The sequence below is a fragment of the Rhea pennata genome, chromosome 2 (assembly GCF_028389875.1).
Source record: "Rhea pennata isolate bPtePen1 chromosome 2, bPtePen1.pri, whole genome shotgun sequence".
Lineage (NCBI taxonomy): Eukaryota > Metazoa > Chordata > Aves > Rheiformes > Rheidae > Rhea > Rhea pennata.
Genome location: NC_084664.1, coordinates 77373400 through 77394637, shown reverse-complemented (window position 1 = coordinate 77394637; position 21238 = coordinate 77373400). Strand labels below are relative to the sequence as shown.

At 37.8% G+C, this 21238-nt stretch overlaps 1 protein-coding gene across 1 annotated transcript in view; it reads left to right on the top strand.

Annotated features, from left to right (window-relative positions):
• CTNND2 (catenin delta 2) overlaps positions 1–21031 on the top strand; it is a 405040-nt gene extending 384009 nt beyond the window's left edge. Inside the window, exons 18-21 of the mRNA XM_062568505.1 lie at positions 4344–4470; positions 10339–10470; positions 17695–17768; positions 20601–21031. Coding sequence (XP_062424489.1) covers positions 4344–4470; positions 10339–10470; positions 17695–17768; positions 20601–20861 — 594 coding nt within the window. The 3' untranslated portion in view covers positions 20862–21031. The remainder of the gene's footprint in view (positions 1–4343; positions 4471–10338; positions 10471–17694; positions 17769–20600) is intronic.
• The last annotated feature ends 207 nt before the right edge of the window (positions 21032–21238 follow it).

Sequence of the window (21238 nt, the reverse complement as noted above, 5' to 3'; positions counted from 1 at the left end):
CTTTCTCCTTGATAAGACTTTTGGAACCAGTGGCCAGGAGTCAGTCAGGGTGGACTCTCTTCAGTGCTGAAAGAAATACGTGTGTGTGCTGACGTGACTCAGTTTTGCTCTAAACCATCCCAGACATTTTTAAATCACTGGTGTCTTTATTGGCTAATCAGTATATCAGGCAAAGAATAGAGATTACTTTTATTTTTCTATATGGATATTGCCACATAAGCGGGTGAGGGGGATCCGAGTAGTTGCAGAAAGGGCCTATAGGCTGGGCGCTGTGCCAAGAGTTGGGACCCTGGCATTTTGGCACTGACTAAGCCACATATTCTTTGGCCACGAGATTTTATCCTTTTCCCTCTCTATCCCATTTAGCGTTCTTCAGGCAGGAGTTTCACTTCCCTTTTGCATCAGCAGAGTGTCAGCTCCAGAACTTAATTTCATTCGGTCCTTTAAATGCTATTGTACTCCAAATGAGAAAAATTGGGTATATGGTATCACACAGCTCAGCAAATCAGCTCCTAAAATCAAGGACTGCGCTCCTGGAGAATCCTGACCATTCTGAAACTCTTTCAAACCTAATAGAAAACCACTCTCCCTTTTCTCCTGAGTTTTAATACAGAAAGGATAATGTAGGAGTCACAAATTATATCTTCAGAAAATAAATTTTAATGGTATTTGGCACAGTAAGTTTAGTTACCATGACAAAGTCATTATTTCCTGTTGGTCCAAAGAAAATTACTGATTTTCAAAATGCTTTACAGTTCAGCTGCACAAAGGACCACTTCGTTTGTTGAGACCAGCAAAAGGTGATCAGTGAGGCTACATTCCTGCTTCTGGTTTTTGCAGTGATTATCCAACCCTCCACCCCAAATCTAATCCCTGCTGCTTTCCTAAGAACATATGTCCAGAAACATGTCACTGCTGATCAAGTTTTAATACATGCCCTTTAATTTCTGACTTTATGTACTATAACTGAGGAAAAGCACGGACATTCATTCTAGTCAGAATATAGAAAAATGCCCAGGAGAAAGATACACTGGAGCAGATGATGAGGACATATAATGATATTTCCGTACTCTGGTTGCTTTGTGCCTTGCTGAAGTGTGCAATTGCTACCTATTAATTAACTGCTACCAGTTAACAAATTCATCCATTTCCTAACAGAGCTGCACTGAATTTCTTTCCAATATGTCACATCTTTTTGTCTGACTCTTCCTTCCCTAGATCACATTTTTGTCTGGTAAAGTGGTTTCTGGAGCACAATCTCACACACTTGGCTTTTGAGATAGCTTTCTTCTCTACAGGACACTCTTACATACTGTACCTTTAAGTACCCAAATCAATTTAATTAAATTTCATTACAGACACTAGAGCTGAAACAAAGTAATGAAAGCAGCCATCACATCAGGTGGTATTTATCTCAGCATTAAATTGAAAATACTCCCTTTAGACTCTTAAAAATTAGTTTAAATATTTAACACTAATAGCTTTTGGAATTGTTGATGGAGATAGTTTTAATGAATTTATTACAAACTGTTTACCTTTGCAAGGAAAGAGGCTTGATTCTAGCAGCTCAGGGGAGCTAAAGATAGTTGACTTAAAAATATTGGTTTTGGAGTACAGTCAAGTCTATGAGCTGCCCACAGTGCTGTTGAAAAACACTCTGAAATTTTTCACGCAGTGACAGCAATACGCCTTGACTAGTCAAAAGCAATGCCAAATCACAACAGTATTCGTGTTGGAGTTTACTGTTTGCCCAGCTTGTTTTACTGAGCGGATCGAGCTAGCAAGCTTGCAAGGTTGTAGCAGGTCTTTATCTGAAGACCTCGCAGCAAGAGCTCCTCTCAGCGGAGGGAAAAACTACCATGTGCAGGGAAGAGGAGGAGGAGGAGGAGGAATGCCTGCCACTCAGTTAAATGCTTCTGCCAGCAGCCCAGCTACAGTGAGATTGAGTTTCCTCTCTACTGAGGCCCCTTCTAATGCAGTTGCAGAGGAAGCAGTGTTGGCCAAGTATCTGCTGATACTCTGCAGCAGCAAGCTGTTGCCATGTGTGGTTTCTGCAGCACCTACGGGACTAGGCAGATAGCAGGGCTGTCATCCCCTCCCAGTCTGAACAGGGGTCTAGGTATCAATGTTAACAACATGGAAAGATGGAATGGAAGAGAGTACAGGAAGAAAGGTTAAAGAGAATCTTTTTCTGATGCAAAAAACCACAGTAATTAAAATATTCACATATTAAGTACACACTGAAGTTTATGTCCACTCAGGGAGCAGGGCCTTCCTGCCTGCCTTTGTCTTCTAACAGGTTTGTAGCTGTCATCACAACTAGTACGGTTACAGCTTCTAATGTGAAACAGCGTTAAAGAATTTGAACTATTAGTTTTTTTTAAAAAATATATAAGTATTTAGGTATTTCTAATAATTTCTGATTTGATACAACATTAAGGAATTAAGGCTTCACATACTTTTTTTTTTTTTTTTTTTTTGTTAGTATCCTCATTGATTTTCCAGGTTAGAGGACTCAGCTTGTATAGAAGTTGCTTGTTGCAAATGAAAGATCAGATTTAGCAAATTTTGGTTTTGATAAGTGATATTAAAAATTAGCTATTACTTTCTGAAGTTATTCTTACTATTGTTTATTAATTAAATATTTTTCTTCCTTGTATTTCCCTGTGTCACCACCATGGGACACACAGATACAGTTCAGTGAAGTGTCAGAAACACGACCTCTGTGCACAAACACTGACTCTTCATGCTGGAGAAAATGATGACTCTAGCACAAAAGCTATAGCCCAAATTTCATTCCTCTATTTTTTTCTTTTAAACTTGTGGCTGAGATGCAAGCATGTTTATACAAATGCAGTATGAAAGGAGTACAGACATTCAGACTTTGTAGTTATGTGACAAGTTTGCCTGTCCTAATTTTGCTTCCAACATTTCCCTCTGCATTAAATATAAGTACCTTCTTTCCTCCTGCTGTTTTTAAGACAGAAAAGTGCCACACTCTTGCTGAGTTCTGTTGTTTAAAAGCTTAGTGGAAAGGAGATTTTCTATTGCAATTCAGGGAGCCAGGTGCCTGTGTTTTTTAGGGAGGCCACAAAGACAGGCGAATGTCCTGGGTGAAGGCAGCCAGGGGGGGAGAGGTGGAATTAGAGCACACAGGTCAGGTGGGTTATGTAGCTTGGTTTGGGGGTAGGAGTGGTCTTTACTTTCCCAAGGGAAAATTATTTTTCCATAAGGAAGAGGAAAATTCCAGCTATTTTTTGACAGTATTTTATAGTGCTTATTTTTACTCAAGATTTCATTGCAAAATTTTTTCTGGCACCACACCAAGTGCTGGACTCCATTTCCACTGTAGTCAATACAACATAGGCCTTTTTAAAGGCATTTACCTTCAGTGCAAGACTGGAAAAACTCAATTTGTGCTACAGATTTGGATTTAGCATTAGGCAGTTAAAATTTGTAAATACTTTAAGACATCTGAAATATTATAGTCTGGTAACAGGGCTAGCAAAAGCCAGTTTATTCTTTCATCATACTTTCAAACTATTTTTAATTCCTGTTTTAAAATGTACAGTTCTTTTAGCCAGTAAGTTTCACTATTTTGGATTATTACATTATATTGTAGTATGGGAACAAAACATGAATGATTTGAAGGCGTCTTTGTTTATTTCTGATCTAGCTGGTTCTAGACTTTGTATAACTTTGTTTAAAAACTACATCACCAATATCACAGTTTTAAAAACAAGGAATGGGGTTTCTTCCTGCACATCTTAGAGAAAAATGCCATGAGGAAAATGCACTGATTCTTCTTCCCTCACACATGAACAAATGGGCAGTTAATGTATTAACCTGACTATAGATACTGAAATATTATGACGGTTTTGAAAATCCTGGATCTTCACCATCTATGTACTCCAAAATTGCTTTCTAAGATAGAAATGATTTAAAGCACAACCTTATTTTCACTGTGAAAACCAGCTCAGTCTCATGATTTGGAATATCTTCATCACCAGAATGCCAATTAAAATGTGAAATTAGAGGCAAGGAAAAAGACAGAATTATTAAAAAAAATAAATATTTTTCAGTGTTTTCACGGTTTGAATCATACTGAAAGACAGTATCTGTTGTCACTGTTTTACAGAGCTTTCTGCACTTTAACTAATCTCCTGGTTTGTCACAGTCACACGTCATACCCCGTGCTGCTAAGAATACTTACCAGTGGCAGGAAAAAGACAGAAGCCTGTATAAGTGAAAACACTAGAGGAAAATATTCTTTGCTTAAAATCAGAAGGTTCATGACATTTTCACTGACCACTGTCACAATTTTTGGTGTTGCCCTCCTGCAGGATGGATGGTCACAGTATCACTTCGTAGCCTCATCTTCAACGATAGAAAGGGATCGGCAAAGACCGTACTCTTCCTCACGCACACCCTCCATCTCTCCTGTGCGCATGTCTCCTAACAATCGCTCAGGTAAGGCCAGGCTTCAGCACTGCAGGAGTGACAGAAGTAATCTGTCACTGTCATTCTCCATCGTTAAGCAATGTCACTAGTATGCAGATCCATTATTAACAGTGATGGAGGACTACAAAAAACTGTTGTTTGTTCTTATCTGGGTTATCTGTTTAAAACAAAAGTGATTTTTTTCTATAAAGTTAAAAGATCCACATGCTTCTTTGTCAGCTTTTCTTCTGGTTATCTGTGTATATCTGTATGCATAAATGTAGATATGTTTCCATACACACGCATATATAAATTTAAAGAAAGATTGACTACAGATCTTCACCTAATATTGATTCCACAGTTACACTAACTATCATTAACTGTGTAAGATCCCTGCAATAACTTTTTATGGAATTATCTCGGTTTACACCATGGCGTTAATTACATTTTTCTATTCAAAAGTCTGGGCCTTTTGCCCTCTGTTTATTCCAAAGTAAAATATATCTCAGATAGATATCTCAGCTTTTTCAGTGAAGGTCAACTCTTTTAGAGGAAACACAGTAAAAGAATCTGTCTTTGAATGTGCTTTTTACTACTTGTTAAATCAAATGCTGTCATTCCACGGATGTATCAGGAGTTTAGGATTAAAATAGGCCAAACTGATGATTACCATCAGCATCATGCAATAGTAGCATTTATAAGAAAACAGTTTTGTTAATTGTCTGGAAGCTGCAGTTTAGTCCTACATAGCAGCTGCTGAGGAATTTTGAAAATGTGACCATAAATATAGCCCAGTGAGAGCTGCTGCACACTGTTTAGTTTTCAAAATCTGTTGGTTATACAATTCCTTGGGTTTTTTTTTTCATCTCAACTTGACTGTAAGGGCAAGGCACTTGAAATGACTGGATGTGAGATCTTTGTTCTATATCTGGCCAGAACTATCTCCTCACTTCTGTTGCTCTATTGCTCAAAGAATCTACTTAAAGAGATGGCTGATGAAATCTTACTGCCATTATCAGTTATCAGAAGATTAGAAAAGGACAAATATAGGGAGTGCTTCTAAAGGTGGAAGAACACATATAATCACAGTCTAGTCAGCTTAACTTTAGTTTCTAGAAAATTACTGGAACAAATAATCACAGTCCAAGCACCTCAGAGACAGTAGGGGTATAAGATACTCTTTACCTTGCAGGAATATCTACTTCTGTATAGTAATATAAGTTATTCTCTGTCTGGTAGTAAGCATAGCAAATCCAAATATTGGTTCAACACAGTGTATTCTTGTAAAATCCATCTGAATTCATGGTATAACATAGATATAGGGCTTCTCTGGGCTCCCCAGTACAAGAGAGACATGGAAATACTAGAATGAGTCTAGCGTAGGGCTACAAAGATGATCAGAGGACTGGAGCATCTGCCCTGTGATGAACGGCTGCAAGAGCTCGGCCTCTTCAGCCTGGGGAAGAGAAGACTGAGGGGAGATCTTATCAATGTGTATAAGTACCTGAAGGGAGGGTGTCAAGGGGATGGGGTTGGACTCTTTTCAGTGGTGCCAAGCAACCGGACAAGAGGCGATGGGCAAAAACTGAAACACAGGAAGTTCCACCTGAATATGAGGAACAACTTTACTGTGAGAGTGACAGAGCACTGGAACAGGTTGTAGAGTCTCCTTCTCTGGGACGTATTCAAAACCTGTCTGGACTTGAACCTGTGCGATGTGCTGTGGGTGACCCTGCTTGAGGAGGGGGCTTGGACTAGGTGATCTCCAAAATTCCCTTCCAACCTTACCCATTCTGCAATTCATCTTTCTCTATTTTGGTAGCAGACAAATGGAAATAATGAGCAGCAAGGAGTCAGGTGAGACATTGAGAACATTTCCTAATGGTAGGATTGTGAAGCACTAGAGTGCTTGGTCTCTCTCATTAGAGATCTTTAGGTTTAGATGAAATTCTGTCAGGAGTTATCTTGGATCCTACATTGGGGTAAAGAGTTGAAGTAGATGAACACATAATGTCCCATCCATCCCTATGATTTGGGATAGGATGTTTTAACTAGCACAGAGAGATCTGTCTTCTTTTTTGTCCTGTATGATAAGGAGCAGAAAGCCTCAGAAGCATTTCAGTCTAATGTCGACTAATGGCTTTTTGTCTGCTTCCAATAAAACCCTGCAGGAAGCCGCATCTGGATTTTAACACTTGCCAGAAAGCAACTTTCTGTGGGACACGAGATATAAGGAAGGGAGAGAGATGGTTTTGTCTTTATCAGTCAGTGTGTACAAAACACCAGAGTGTTTGGCATCACTAGAGTACATGAAACAAAGTGCATCAATGCGTTAGCAACCTTTTCAAGGTTTGCATTCTGTTTTGTCTCCTCTTGGAGTCATATTGCTATTAGTGGATTTGGTAACATCATGTTTCTTTACATCTGCTGGATTATCAGCTTCAGAATTACATCACTATTTACAAGCAATTTCAAAGCAAGCCCCAATTTTAATGGCTTCATAAGAAAAGCCATCTATCACACATTTGCTTTGTAAATTTAGAGGCCAGGGCCAGCAGAACCTATCTGAACAGAATGCATCATTACTGCACAATTGTTTCTCTACTCCTTAAATAAAAATTGTACCATGATTTAGAGACACTGAGAGGCATAGCTGCTGATTAAGTTTAACAAATGAGTTTTTCTTATTTTTTTTTCCCTTTTTGTGAGCAAGGGCACATAATGGATCTTTTAGCAAATGTTAGTGTTCTTACTTAAAATCATATAATTCTATTGGTTAGAAATGAGTAGAAACAATACCTCTCTCTCTGGGCATGCTTTGAAATGATACTAGGGAGCAAAGTCCCGTTCTTAAATCTTAGGTTTCAGGTAAGCAATTGTAAGGATGATTTAGGGGTTCGATCGCGAGAGACACAAGGCAAGTTAATATAAATATATTTGTTAACAAATAGGTAAAAAAGGAGCAACGTTACCAATGCAGAAGGGTTCCCCGTAGGTCCTGCAGCAGCCAGTGAGAGAGACGGCAGGGCAGCCCCGAGCACAGCTCCGCTGCGAGAAGCGTCGGGAGGGCACTAGAGAAGGTTTTTATGTACTATACACACATGCAGTACACGTACTGAGCTCATCGCTAATCTTGATTCAAAGCCCATGTGTAGCACCACCCTGGCACGGGCCCGGCTGAGTAACCATGTCAACATGCCCTGTTGATGTTCCTTTTCTCACAGGACGGTCTGCCTAGCTTCCACCACCTGTCTCCTCGACATTCTTCCACGCTTCCCCATATAAATATGGGAATATTATATTTCCCAATATAAAAATGGAAAGGCAGCTTGTGCATGGAGGGATGTGAAAGTGCTATCATTCATAGCTAGGATACTGCTATAATGACAGAACATCAGCTAACCTTGGGGAAGGGAAATGTTGATGCACTGAGCAATTACCAAACCCTATGATGGAAGAAGAGTTCAGTAACAGTATGTTACAAATGCAAAGGTGATAATTAGGTATTTCCCCAAATCTTGACTGAAACTCATTTTCAGCATAATTTTTGCTTTAGAGAGTCCTTTTAACGTATCAAAAACCAAAGTGGAGGCATGAGATAGTATGGAAGTGAGCACCAGTGCTTTAGTTTGTTATTTTTGTACCTCTCTGCATTCACTGGGAACTGGGATGTTCTGCCATTCATTTTGTACTGTGTCCTCTGGCCCAGCTTTTGTTCGTGTTCACCAGGCTAGAATAGCTAGATTACTAAAACTATTGTGTTATCTTGTGGAAAAAGAGTTACATCTGTATATACTTATTTCAGAGGTATCTGTATGTCTGTATATTGGGGAGATATTTACACCTGGGGCCAAAATTGCTCAGATATTCAGATATACTGTCAGAGCCATGTTATCAGATAATCAGCCCATAATTCTCCAAATCTCCCTTTTTGAAAGTACTTAAAATATTTGCCTTTTGCCAATTTTCTGGAAATTCACCTGTCTTCTGCGAATTCTCAAAGCAAACAGTAACAGGTCTGAGATTGCTTAGGAAGATCCTTAAGTAGTAGAATGGCCCTGTTTAGCCAAGTTAACTTGCCCACAAATGCTTTCTTCTTGCCTGAGAGAATTGTCATTACTATTAATTGTTTTTTACATGTGATCACTTTTGTGGTTTTAATGAAGAATGAAACAAAACAGGTATTAAATATTTAGAGCTGTTTTGCTGTTAATTCTTCATCCTCATGAAGTAGTGGGCCACGTGTATCTTTATTTCTTCTTACTATTGTTATTGTGTTTATAGAGTTTTTAACACTTCTGTTGAAATTTATCTTATCTAACTTTAACCATCCAAGACTGAGTTGATAACTCTGCACTCGCTCTGTTGGCAATGAAGGAAGAAAAGTCTAGAGGGCAATTAAGGTTATTTAATGTAGACACTTAACTTGTGAGACAAATCATCCTCTGGAAGCATCTCTTTCTCTCCATTGTACATAGAGGGTGCCTCAGGAGGTGGGTAGCCCCAATTAACACATTTAGTTTACATGCTGAAGATAGGGCAGGTGAACCTATATGTCCCTTGCTAGTTGTGTTTTATGTTGTAAATTGGCTTCCTTGATTTTGTCTCTAAGTGCACATGGTATTCTTATATATACATCATAGGTATTTCCTGACCTATTTTTCACATATTGGTATGACTCCTTGAGTTCAGAGTTAGGCAGTAGCTGTGATTGATCCAAGTTGGTCTCTATGCTTCCTGTCTGCTGCCCCTAAGCCCTATGCTTGTGTCCTACATAACAGTTGTTAAAAAAAAAAAAAAAAATCTCTCATGAACTCTGTTTTTGACTAAATTTGTTACTCCAACGGGGAAAGCTTATTTTCTCTACCAACACCTAAGTCTTCTGAAGTCAATTTACCTGAAATTCATTTTTCCTCTGCTTTTCTTTCCCCTTTTTGTCTTAAGAATCGTGACTGCTAAGTCTTCATGATCAGTGGCAGTAGTCACTCACCTTTTCCAGTCCTTGGCAATGAAATCCAAAACCAGTTCTCCTCCTAATTGTCTTGAACTTTTCCCCTTTTACCCATACAAACAGTTTCAGTGAGTCTTTTTCTTATTGACTGCCAGATCTCAGTGTTGGTTGTGGAACTATAGTGCAAGCCTCCTGTTCTATCACTCCTCTTCCTTCTTCTTTCAGCTCTCCACTTTTAAACAATTGCAGAGCTTTCTACCACATGATGAAAGAGTTTTATTTTTTTTATTTTAATGATAAGTTAAATTTCAGTGATACCTTAGTTGTTGTTTTAATTGCAGCTGTTCATCTATAGATAGTTAAAGACAGAAGAGAAATTATCTGCATTACCTTTAAGTATTAGATATTCTTTCTTATACGTTTTCTGAGAAAAACAGCTTTCTTTTCTTCCTTTCTCCTTTATGGGAACCTGTATCATGGGTTTATTTATTTCCGCAAAGAAGCAAGGAAAAATTTCTAAGCATTTTTCTACTCAGTTGACATTTAAGGGTCTTTTCCACAGAAGTAAATTGATCATTTTGAGAAAAAAACGTGGAAGGGCCTGTAACAGAAAGTACTGACAAATCAAAGAAACTGAAAAGCTAGAGGGATAAAAACATTTGATTATTTTTCTACTTTTTCATAATGATCCTCTTAGATGTTGTGTGTAAATGAAAAAGTAAAAAATTCAGAGGGAAAATGATGTTTGGAGTTGGTTTTCCCATGAATACAGTTTTTCTGCATTTGAAGTAACAGCATCTTCTCTTCTGTCCTGTGGTAGTGTTACTTCAAACAGCTTAACATTAGTATGCTAACAAATACAAACTTTATTAAAGTGTTTACTCTAGAGTTACACACTACATTCAGTGATATGTGGAGAGAAAAATAAATCCATTTTTATGATCTAGCAAGTGCCCCAGCCTCACCTCGGGAAATGATCAGCCTAAAAGAAAGAAAAACAGACTATGAATCAACTGGAACAAATGCAACTTACCATGGAAATAAGGGAGAACACACTTCTAGGAAAGATACCATGACAGGTAAGATTATGCTTATGTAGTATATGTAAAAATCAGCTGTCATAGACACATTTTGTAGGGTTGGCAGAGTGTACAGTAACAGAGAAAAGAGTCAACCTGCTTTGGTTGATTGCAAAATTTTAGTATCCTTGAGAAACATAAGTAATACTGACTTCAGTAAATACAATGCTGCATGAAATCATTTGTGAAGACCATGTCTCTTCACAGATAAAAAGTTCTAAAAGCAGTTGTACAGTCTTTTTAATTAGCAGTTGGTTTCCTTCTTAACAGAGACTAGTAAATCCACCTTGTGTTAACAAGCTTTGTTTCTGTAAAGCATGACAACAGTTGAGCATGTGCAGCGATCCCTAACATCTGTCTTTTGCAGGAAACAGCTTTTAGGACCACTTAGTTTATTTTGCATGTGTCAATAATTCCTAGGAAGTTCAGTAGTAGTTTGTACAGTCTTTCCATGATACTTTTTTCTCCAGGTTTATTGAAATGCAGTGATTTTCTCTGTGTCTATTATGGCATCTACTGCAGGTTTCATGAAGGCTTCTCTCTCCTAGTGAGTTTATTAACCTATTAAAGTGTCAGTAATTATGAATTCTTGAGTGCTTTGCCTGATAATGCTGCTCTTCATTAATTCTCTTATAAAATTTGTGTTGGTTTCCATCACCATTGCACAGGCTTGTGTGACCTGTGGTGAGAATTTTGTTGTGTTTATACAATGCTGCGCACCACGATATCTTCTCCTCCAAGTGCTGCCTCAGTGCAAGTCATAAATCACAGTGAGGAGCCATCCTGTCTACTGGGATTGCCAGAGTGGGGTGTCTTTTTCTTCCTCATCTCACTGGAGATGTCGCTAACGTGCCAATTCAGTATCAAGTCATCCATGTCATAGTGTCTGCCTTCAAGACGCTATTCAGGGTACGACATGACTCATACAGCATTTGCTGTGCTGTACACTATTTTGCAATCAAAATCTAAAGGCCGACATTTGAACATATGTGCAAATGCAATACAGAACATTAGTTAGCGTGAAAGTGGAAATCTGAAGAAGAGGAATGACAATTAAGAGCATTTGGAAGCCACAGAAGTGATGAGTGTCCTGAATGGCATCTGCAGGATACTGTGTGTGATTACAAGAAACAAGAAGCCATTTACTCAGTCAAGGTACTGTACTTAATGTATCTATAAAACTTGCAGTGTTTGATAATCACCACGTGGAATGGTTCTTTAAAACACTTCCAAGGTCATGATGTATGTGACTGTGAAGGACAAGACTGCATTTTTTCCACAACTTTGCCGAGTATCCGTGAAGAAGGCCTCTCGGGAGTAAGAGCAGCAGACTGAAAAGACAGAAAGCGTAGAGTGTTTCCTTCTAGCTGTATCTGCAAACTTGAACAACCTGATTACAATACAACGATCACCAAAAAAAAGGTATTTCCATGGTTTCCTTACAGATAGTGATATCTTCCTTCTTGTCTCCACACAAAGAAAAATCATGTTGTTTTTTCCCCATCCCTTTTCATTTAGCCTTTTGCTGAAGTGTTTTTGTTCTCTCATTCCTGTGTCACTTACATCCTTTCTCTTTCTACCTAATTTTAGGAGCATGAGGCTTGTACTTCACCAGCAGCCTTTGCTCTGCTGCAATTTTTTCATCCTCTTTTCCTTAAATATATGCTTCCATTTTGTCTTTTGTATTACTGATTTTTTGAGTGGGCTCTTAATAAGGAAGCTCTCAGCATCATGCTCAGACTACTGTTCCAGCTACTGAGCTCAGTAAGAGAAATCAAAAAGTCAATTTGATAAGTTTTATAATATTTCACAAACTTACATAGCAACTGTACAAGTGAATATGGAATTAACACCTCACATTCTCTCTCTTTCAGATCACCAAGTCTCTGCTCTGGTCTGAGCTCAAACTAAACACCACTTTTAAGAACAAAAGAAAATTGCAGTTAGAAGGAGTGAAGAAGTCTTGCTAATCAACATTCAACATGTAATTTGTATAACATATTTGTAGGTTGTTAAATAGCAAATATTTCATTAAAGAACAATATAAAAATTGGTATTTGTGATTTTAATTGCAAAACATTTTGGCTTGACTCAGATGATCTAATATAAATTCGTGTGACAAGTTCATTGCAGTACCTTTATCTCATTTTGTATATAAAATAATTCACTGCAGCTAATATATTCATGGACCCTGTGGGATATAGATAAATATTTTTTTCAAGTTCCATCAGACATACAAGTATTTTGAGCTGATCTTGTATTTTGTGCAAAGCTGATGTATTACATAAGGCTTTTTTTGACTTATGGATTTACACAGAATGTGGAGCTATAGCTGTAGTCCCCATTTATTCACAACTGTCTCCATTCTCATCTCCAAAGTTCTTCTCAGTTTATAGATCAAAAATTTTATGAGCTGTTGGCTAGGACTGAAATGAGGACTTTTTGATGGATTTTCAAAGTAGAAACATTGGCTTCTTGCCATTGTGGGGAGCTATCAAGAAACATTTGGGAGATACGGAGAATCTTTGCAGTAAACAGTTTGGCTGAAAATGATAACTTATATTGATTTCACAAGGATAGCTACGAAATACAGGAACAATATCAAAGTTCTCATTGCCCTCTTCACTTCACAGGTTTATGATGCCTTGTACATTTAGCATCGATCTTCACACTAGAAAATAATAACCAATAATAAAATTTTATCACCCAAAGTATATTTTTATGACAAAAACTATTATATTCTTTAAAAAAAAACAAGAGCTATAAATGAATGTGATGATAGTGTTATTTATGCCATGGTGTTTTCCTTCAGAACAGAGAAGATAAGTTTGCTGTATACTACCATGGGATTCCTACTCTAAAGTTTCTTTTACTTTGTGAATTCCCTTACTGAACTAGTATGTGCATCGCAGTCTGTACCCTGTATCATCTCTTCCACTAGCAGTAAAACCTTCTGATGATTTTCTTTTGGTTATTGATAGTCATGCTTAATCATCTATACTTTTCTTATCTATACGTACTTTTAAGTTTCTGCGCAGTCTGAACATAAAAAACAACAACAGCTACAGATACTCTGGCTACTTGAACTTACTATTACTTTAAGAACCCATAATACAAAGTAATCTTTTCCCATGCCCTTACGTCATCTTTCACCATGCAAGAAGCTGGCAATGCTAAGACAGGTAGTGATCTCTGTGAGCTGATATTTCTGAGGTACGAAAGTAATTTCCTCTGCTGTGTTGAACTAAATTTCAGAAAAGGGGTCCCACTGATTATAGCAGAAAAAGCAAGACATGTACATGATGATGACTGTGTCTGTCTGATTTATCTTTTCTTTCTTACTACAATCTATTTGCACCTTACTGTTCTGAAGTGACTGTGTGTACAGAATGAGGACTTCTAGGAACCGAAACTTGAATGTTAAACTATGAATTAAGCAAGTGACTGGGATGTATGGGAAGGACTTAGACCAGTGATATCTTTGCGACATTAACCACTGAGTGACATAATTTTCAAAGCTGCTGTAAGCTTTTCAGAAGACTGCTGTGGGAAATTATTTGATGCCTTTTTTACTAGTATTATCCTGAAAACTGAAGAAAAAAAAAAAAAGAAGGCAGTTTTGTATAATTGTACAGTGCAGCCATGAAGTACTGCGGTTTTATCATGGAACTCATTTTACAACCTTCCCAGTTTTACCTTTTCCCTATTACTTATTTGTAACAAATATGTAAAATACACACATCCTCACACTGATTCATCAGCTTTGGGATCATTTCATCTGCTGCTACAATTCTGACATCTCTGTAAGGGAGTGTGGCTGGGAGGTCTCCATCTCTTGCACTCCTTGTACTCCTTTCCCCCTTCTCTTGCTGTGTTTTATTAAAAAAAAAAATCTTCCATTGCCTATCTGTGATAATTTTACTGGGATGGTACCTAAATCATAAAGCAGCAAGAATCAGACAATTCCACAAATATAACCACACAATTGTCCATTCATCTGGCTTATTTCCTTTTTTCTTTATGTTTGCCCCCTTCCTTTGGACACCAGACCCAATTGCTCACTGAGGCATAGCAGAGTTCAGCAGTTCCCAAGTAAGCCTGCATGTCCAGAAGCAGGTACTAGAGTGGGGCTGCACGCATTGCTAGCGGCTGCATTGCTTTACTTGCTTAGAAATGACTGCCGCAAGCTTACAAACAGCAAATCTTGGCTTAGTGAAGCTGAAAGGCTGAGATAATTGCCTCTCTTGAGTAAATGTGTTTGATGTGTCACTGTATTTCTTTTTATTAAGAAAGCTACTCCAGTTTGCATTTTTAAGTGGTGAAATTGTATTCACATGACTGCAGTGGAATCAACAACGTAGACCGTGCAGGTGTTCTCACAAACAGCCACTGTATCCATCTTTCTATTGCAGAGCTGCAGTCTGGGAGACTGCAGGTCTTGTGTCTTGCATGTGTGAATTTATGACTGCATCAGTGCAAATTTCATAATAATGTGTTGGACGAGTATATACCAAGTCTAGACTGTTTCCCTGTTTTAATAGCCACAGTTATTTGCGGCACACACATTCCATGTGCCTTTTTATATACCTGTGAAAAGACGGAAAGGCAATGACCCTCTCTTACGTCTTTCTGCTTGCCTCTGGGAGCAACATATAAATTAGCATGTGTCCAGTCTGCTATTTTTCATCAGATTCTTCATAAAACCTTCAGATGATGCACCTTATATCCATCTTACTATTTTTGACATTAAATACCCATAAACGGTATTGTCCTGTCTAATCTGAATACTTTCAGTCATGCCTGATTTAAAACACGCATGCATGAAACTTCAGGCCCTGCTCATTTTGCAATTCATATACATCCAAAAAAAAATGCTTACAGCAAGTTTTTCCCCTGTTTATGAGAAGTCCAAGCATTGAAACCATTGACTCTCACTTCAATTTTGTTAAAAAAGTTGCACATCACAAAATGGGGAGCTGAAAGAGTAAGCTGAAAGAGTAAGCTGAAAGCTTACTCTCTCTGAATCTTTAACTCTTGAGAAGAAGGATTTGGATAAGCTGGCTTTGTATGGCTAGCAAAAACCTCAGAAAACCAGCATAGAAAATAGTACCAAGGAAAGATCTGGCATTGACACCACTGAAAGCCACACCAGCCAGAGAAGCTCTCTGAATGGCAGAGCTGATGTGGACTCATATCAAAGACTAGCATCCAGAAGAAGAGATTCAAACACTGAAGCAATGGGTTCAGGTGGAACTCACAAAAAAACACTGAAACAAAAAATAATAAAGTCTCACACATTGAAGTTTGGCAAAAAAATGTAGCCTGAACAGAGGGACCCTCTGTAGAGTCAGTCTTCTGCATTAGCATCTATGGCCAAAGACAACCTGCTAAGGCACTCATGATTTCCATTGCTACTCGTGCGCAGGCAGAATTGAGAGTACCTCCCGTGGGAAAGGATAAACCATCATCATGATCCTCCCACATTCAGTGGAGGAGTTCCATCACACACCTTAGAGACCTCCAAAGTGCTGCTCTATTTTGTACACAGGACTGTGCACTCTCTCGGTAATTGTATCAAGCTCATCAAGAAAGCAGAGTTTTCTCATCCCCTTAGCTAATGGTTATCAAGTGAAAAGCCTCTTCTTCCAGCTGTTAGAGCTCATCATCCCACTGTATGAGCCTTGTCTTTATCCTATTTCAAGGACATTTTGGAGATCTTTAACAATACTATCTGAGATCTGCAAAGCACCAGCGTGGAACAGTGCACCAAACTTTGTCAAAAATCACACCCTCAGCATGGTACCTGTGGCAGATGTGAAGATCGAAACTGGAATATCCCAGTCAACTTTGACTAAATACCTTGCCATTGCTTGGCAATAGAAGATGTGATGGCGGGAGAAAGAAGGACAAAAGCAAATTATACTTGCTGGAATCTATGCTGACAGGCAAAGAAAGAAAGAAAGAATAGTTACCTTTCTTCCAGTAACTGTGGTTCTTTGTGATGATGTGGCTAGCATGGAGCCCATACCCAGCTTTCATCTCTGTTGCTCAGTCACCCTCAGAAGTGTTCAGCTGTGAAGGTACTAAAAGGAAATCTTGGAACATCCAGTTATTGTGCTATTTCACAGAAACCAGAGAGAATTTGCCCAGCTGACCTGTTTTGATTCCAGTGATGATTCCGATTTTTTTTAATGGTCACAACTACGTAAATTTAAAATACTTACTTGACGGCACATGCTTTTATAATGGGAATAATAATGGTAGCATAAAATCATTGGCTCTGACATCTAGAGAGATAATAATTCGTGCCCAGTAAGAACAGTATGCAGCAGCTCCACAAAATACATCCCCATATTCTTGCAAAAATAAGAAATACATACAGTGCTTCTAATTCTACAGAAAAACTACACTTTAGCTAGATAGCTACATCAAACTAATCAGTGAAATGAGCCATGTGGAAGAAATTCTTGCCTTTGTGTATGTCCTCATGAGGAAAAAATAATTTTTTGTATAACACCATAATGTTTTCTTTGTCTGTAGCAGCACTTGTTTTTCAAACTTGTAACTCAGTTTTATTAGTGCATCTTATCAGTAGACCATTTGAGAAGAACGTGACACCATTTGCAGATGTGAGACTATCTTGTCTGGATCTCTTCAGTATAACTGCATCCTACTTTTTTGCATAAATCATTTTTCAGTTACATTTAATCACCTCTCATATCAACATTTCACCATGTAGCAAAAGCACTCCATTATAAACAATATGGAATTTTGTGTAACATCATCCAACCCAAGTGAAAGGAACAAAATGCCAAGTTGTGGTTGTTTCTTAAACTCTGTATTTACAACTGTTACCTGTTTAGTATATATGTGACGTAAAATCTCATATATAGCCTGAAGAATATTACTAAATGCTAGCTACATATGAAATTATTTTATTGATTTATATGAGAAGTGTCCAAGAGTAGTAGCACTAGTGGTAGTGGTTACCACCACACAGTCGTGGTTATCATTAGCACCATTAGTAAGTGGTACATATACATGTACGCCAAAATGAAGATTAAGACTAGTGGGAGGGGGAGAAAAGAGAATCTGCAGGCACTTTTAAAGGTGTTCTCATATGGATAGCAGGCACTGTATTTAAAGAAACCTTAAAAATCACTTTTTAAGTCAAAGAGATACATTTGGTAAAACTGCTTTTACGTTCCTTTTTTGTCTCTCCAGCTCAGAACACTGGAATCTCAACTTTGTACAGGAATTCGTATGGTGCACCTGCTGAAGACATCAAACATAACCAAGTAAGGAATCACAATTAATTGTAATTCCATACAGTTTAGCATATTGTATGGAAATGAAGAAAATACCACAAGGACTGAAAATCTAGATAACAGGAAATTTTAGCACTTCCACTGGCTTCAATGAATTACAGTCTTTTATGTTAATAGATAATTTCATTCCAAGTTTCAAAAACGTGCAACGGGTTATTACATTGAGCAGTATACCCACAAACATGATCTAGATATTTAGGCCTGTCATTATTACCCTAAATGTGTTTAAAGGTCTAGATGGGTATGACTGAGACTTCCAAAGCCTGGCTAGCAGAGTGGCCACTTCCACTAGATCTACTAGTAAAGGGAACCTATTTCATGGCATCTCATGCCAATGAATTTGTTGAAATCTGTTCACCTCTCATTATGATGGATATATATCCATCATAAAAAAATTCAACACTGTTGTTGACACCACATGGCTCATGTGCCGAGACTTTTCAGCAGAAACCCGAGCATTGAATAGGCCTGGACACAGAACCTCTTTCTGTCTCTTGCAGGGATGTGTATGCTATACTTATTTGTAGTTAAAGCCCTCATATTTCTCTTTTGGTCACTTTACAAGCATGATTTGCAGTAAGCTTTTTTTGTTTATCTGGTTTTTTTAATGTATGTATCAGAGCATCGGTAAGAGAAAATCTAGCATTTCATCAGTAAGGACAGTTTTACGTGTATGTGTATCCAAGCCATTCTGTCCAGAAGCTTGGGAATCTTTTAAAATGTCCTGTCCATGAAAACCAGTAAGCAGTAAGAGCTAATGACTAAGGTGGACATTCCACAAATTTAATTGGTAGCAGGGGTAGCAAGTTAACATATCCCCATAGAATGAAAAAAAAAAAAAAAAAAAAAAAAAAAAAAAAGCTGTTGTAATATTGACACGTATGACATTCAGGTGACTTCAGATTTTATCTGCTCAGCCCCTTACAAAGTGGACATTTTTCTATGGTCATAGGCTTTTGTTTCATCATCATGTGTAATGATACTTTACACTTAATTATCATAACTCATTAATATTTTCACAACCTCCCTATGAGTTGTACAAAAGTTGCAGTGTTTTTTTTAAAATAGAGAAATGAAGCTAAAAAAGGTTTAAGGAAAACACTTAAAACAATTGCTAGTATCAGACAGGTAAATCCATATTGAGTAGAACTGATAAAAAAGATTTTTTTCTGAAAATTCTGATTCTGATAACTTCAGCTTCAATCCACCAACTGCAGCTGAACAGTTTCCAATGTTCTGTGCCTCAGTTTTCTGTTACTGGTTATGCTCCTTGGTTATCCAGCAGTTCCTATGGTGTACCATATGTTTTCTTTGTGTGAGCCACTTCAGCGCATGACAGTGTTTCTGCTTTTAGTGCACGGAGAGATAATGTCCTTCTAATTAACATAGTACTTAGAGAAAATAAGTACTCTGCTGAAGTACTCGTAACAGCTGGTGCACTCTAACTGCAGTCATGAATCAACTAATTTAATTTGGGGGCAAAAAGATAAAGCAGAAACTCAAAAACTAAAAATATTTTCCTATTTCTACCCATTTGCTTTCTCAATGAGATGTCAAGTTTCTAACTGACATGTTAGAAACAATGTGTCTACCTAAGAAGAACCCCAAAATATTAATTCAGTCCCCTACTTCTTGCTCAAAAAACATTGATCCGCCCTAACTTTTTGGCTTCTGAATAGATTGCTTAGTATAGCATTTTTCTCATGTGTTCAAAATTAAAATATATTTAAATATGTGGAGTAAAATGAGCTGCTCAAGGTCCTATAAACATTAATAGCAGTACTAGAAATAGAATCTAGTGTAGCTATGCCCCCTATTGCTGCTCTAATGTTGGACTCAGTGTTGCGACATCCCCTGTAGGATTGTTAGAGGTGATGGACACAGACAACCTTTCACAACTCTGCCCAGGAGTCCAATACAGCCATACTTTGAAAGAATAGCAGATGGTTTAGGACATAGTAGTGTACACAGCAGCTCTGTACTTTTACGGTCAAAAAATCTGCCCAATTTTAATGGAGGGGACATAGAGTAAAAGGTAGTATTCTATTATGATACTTAGCAAAAATTTATGCATTTCATCTCTTAGTTAAAATTTCCCATGGTAAGAACAGATACTCACTTGGGCTGTGTGAAAACAACTTTACAGGGAACTTAAGTTAGGGGATTGCCTGAGATTTTCTTCTGCACATTATAACTTATTTGGGCTTTAAAGCAACTTCTTGGATATGTAGCAACATCACAAGAACAGGAGGTGTCAAAGAGGTGGTAAGAAGATGGTTCAGCTTAATAGTAGCTGAAGGTCACATTTCATGGCACTTCAAAATTTTCTTATGTCAGTGCCTGAACACTCTGCTTGGTTCTTACTCTAAATCTCACCTGTGTCAAAATTTCATCATCTTTGGAGTGTATATCACTTCCATTCAGATCCTTCAAGGCTGAGTTTTGGGCACCAATATTGGGAATAAATGTCTGCAAAACAGTCAGAAAGTTTGTTAAGGATTATATTACAAAAGTCATTGTAAACCGCACTGTTCAGATCCAGATTTTTAACTGCTTTTGAAGTAAACCAGCATCTCTTAGCAGCAATAATATTTAAAAAATAAATGAAAATGTTACAAAATCATTTGGAATGACAAGCCAAATCTGTAGAAGTAATTCACTACCAAGTAATACTTTAGGCAGATGTTAGGATAATGCATGTCGTTATATTTCTAATATGATAAACACAAAAGCATGAAATTATTCTGTCTTCCATGTTGTTGCCCATTGTGTGTTATAGCTAACAAGTTGTGGGTATTTCAGGTTTCAACACAGCCAGTTCCACAGGAGCCCAGCAGAAAAGATTATGAACCATATCAGCCGTTTCAGAATTCAACCAGAAGCTATGACGAGTCCTTCTTTGAGGACCAAGTGCATCATCGTCCACCTGCAAGCGAATACAACATGCACCTGGGACTAAAGTCAACTGGCAATTACGTCGACTTCTATTCAGCTGCTCGTCCCTATAGTGAACTTAACTATGAAACAAGCCACTATCCAGCCTCACCCGACTCCTGGGTGTGAGACTTGGGCAGACACAAAAGCTCCAGGAACTGTGCATGTGCATGCATACCACAAGACATTCTTTTTCCTGCAAATTTAGTTTGTTAAAGCCTGTTCCATAGGAAGGCCCAGATAACCAGTACAGAAAAAAAAAAGATTTTTTTAGAAGGCTAAAAGAAATGAAAGTTAAACAAGGGAGTAATTAGAAAGTTTATATATATATATATATATATATATATATATATATTTTATATATATATATATTACAGTGTGGGACAACTTTACTGTTGGCCTGTAGAGTCTAAAGTTCAGTGCCGTATATTGAATGTGGCTGAAGGAAGGAGGGAGAACATGACAGTGGATGTGGGTAAAGAGTTAAGCACAAGTAACTGAGCAGC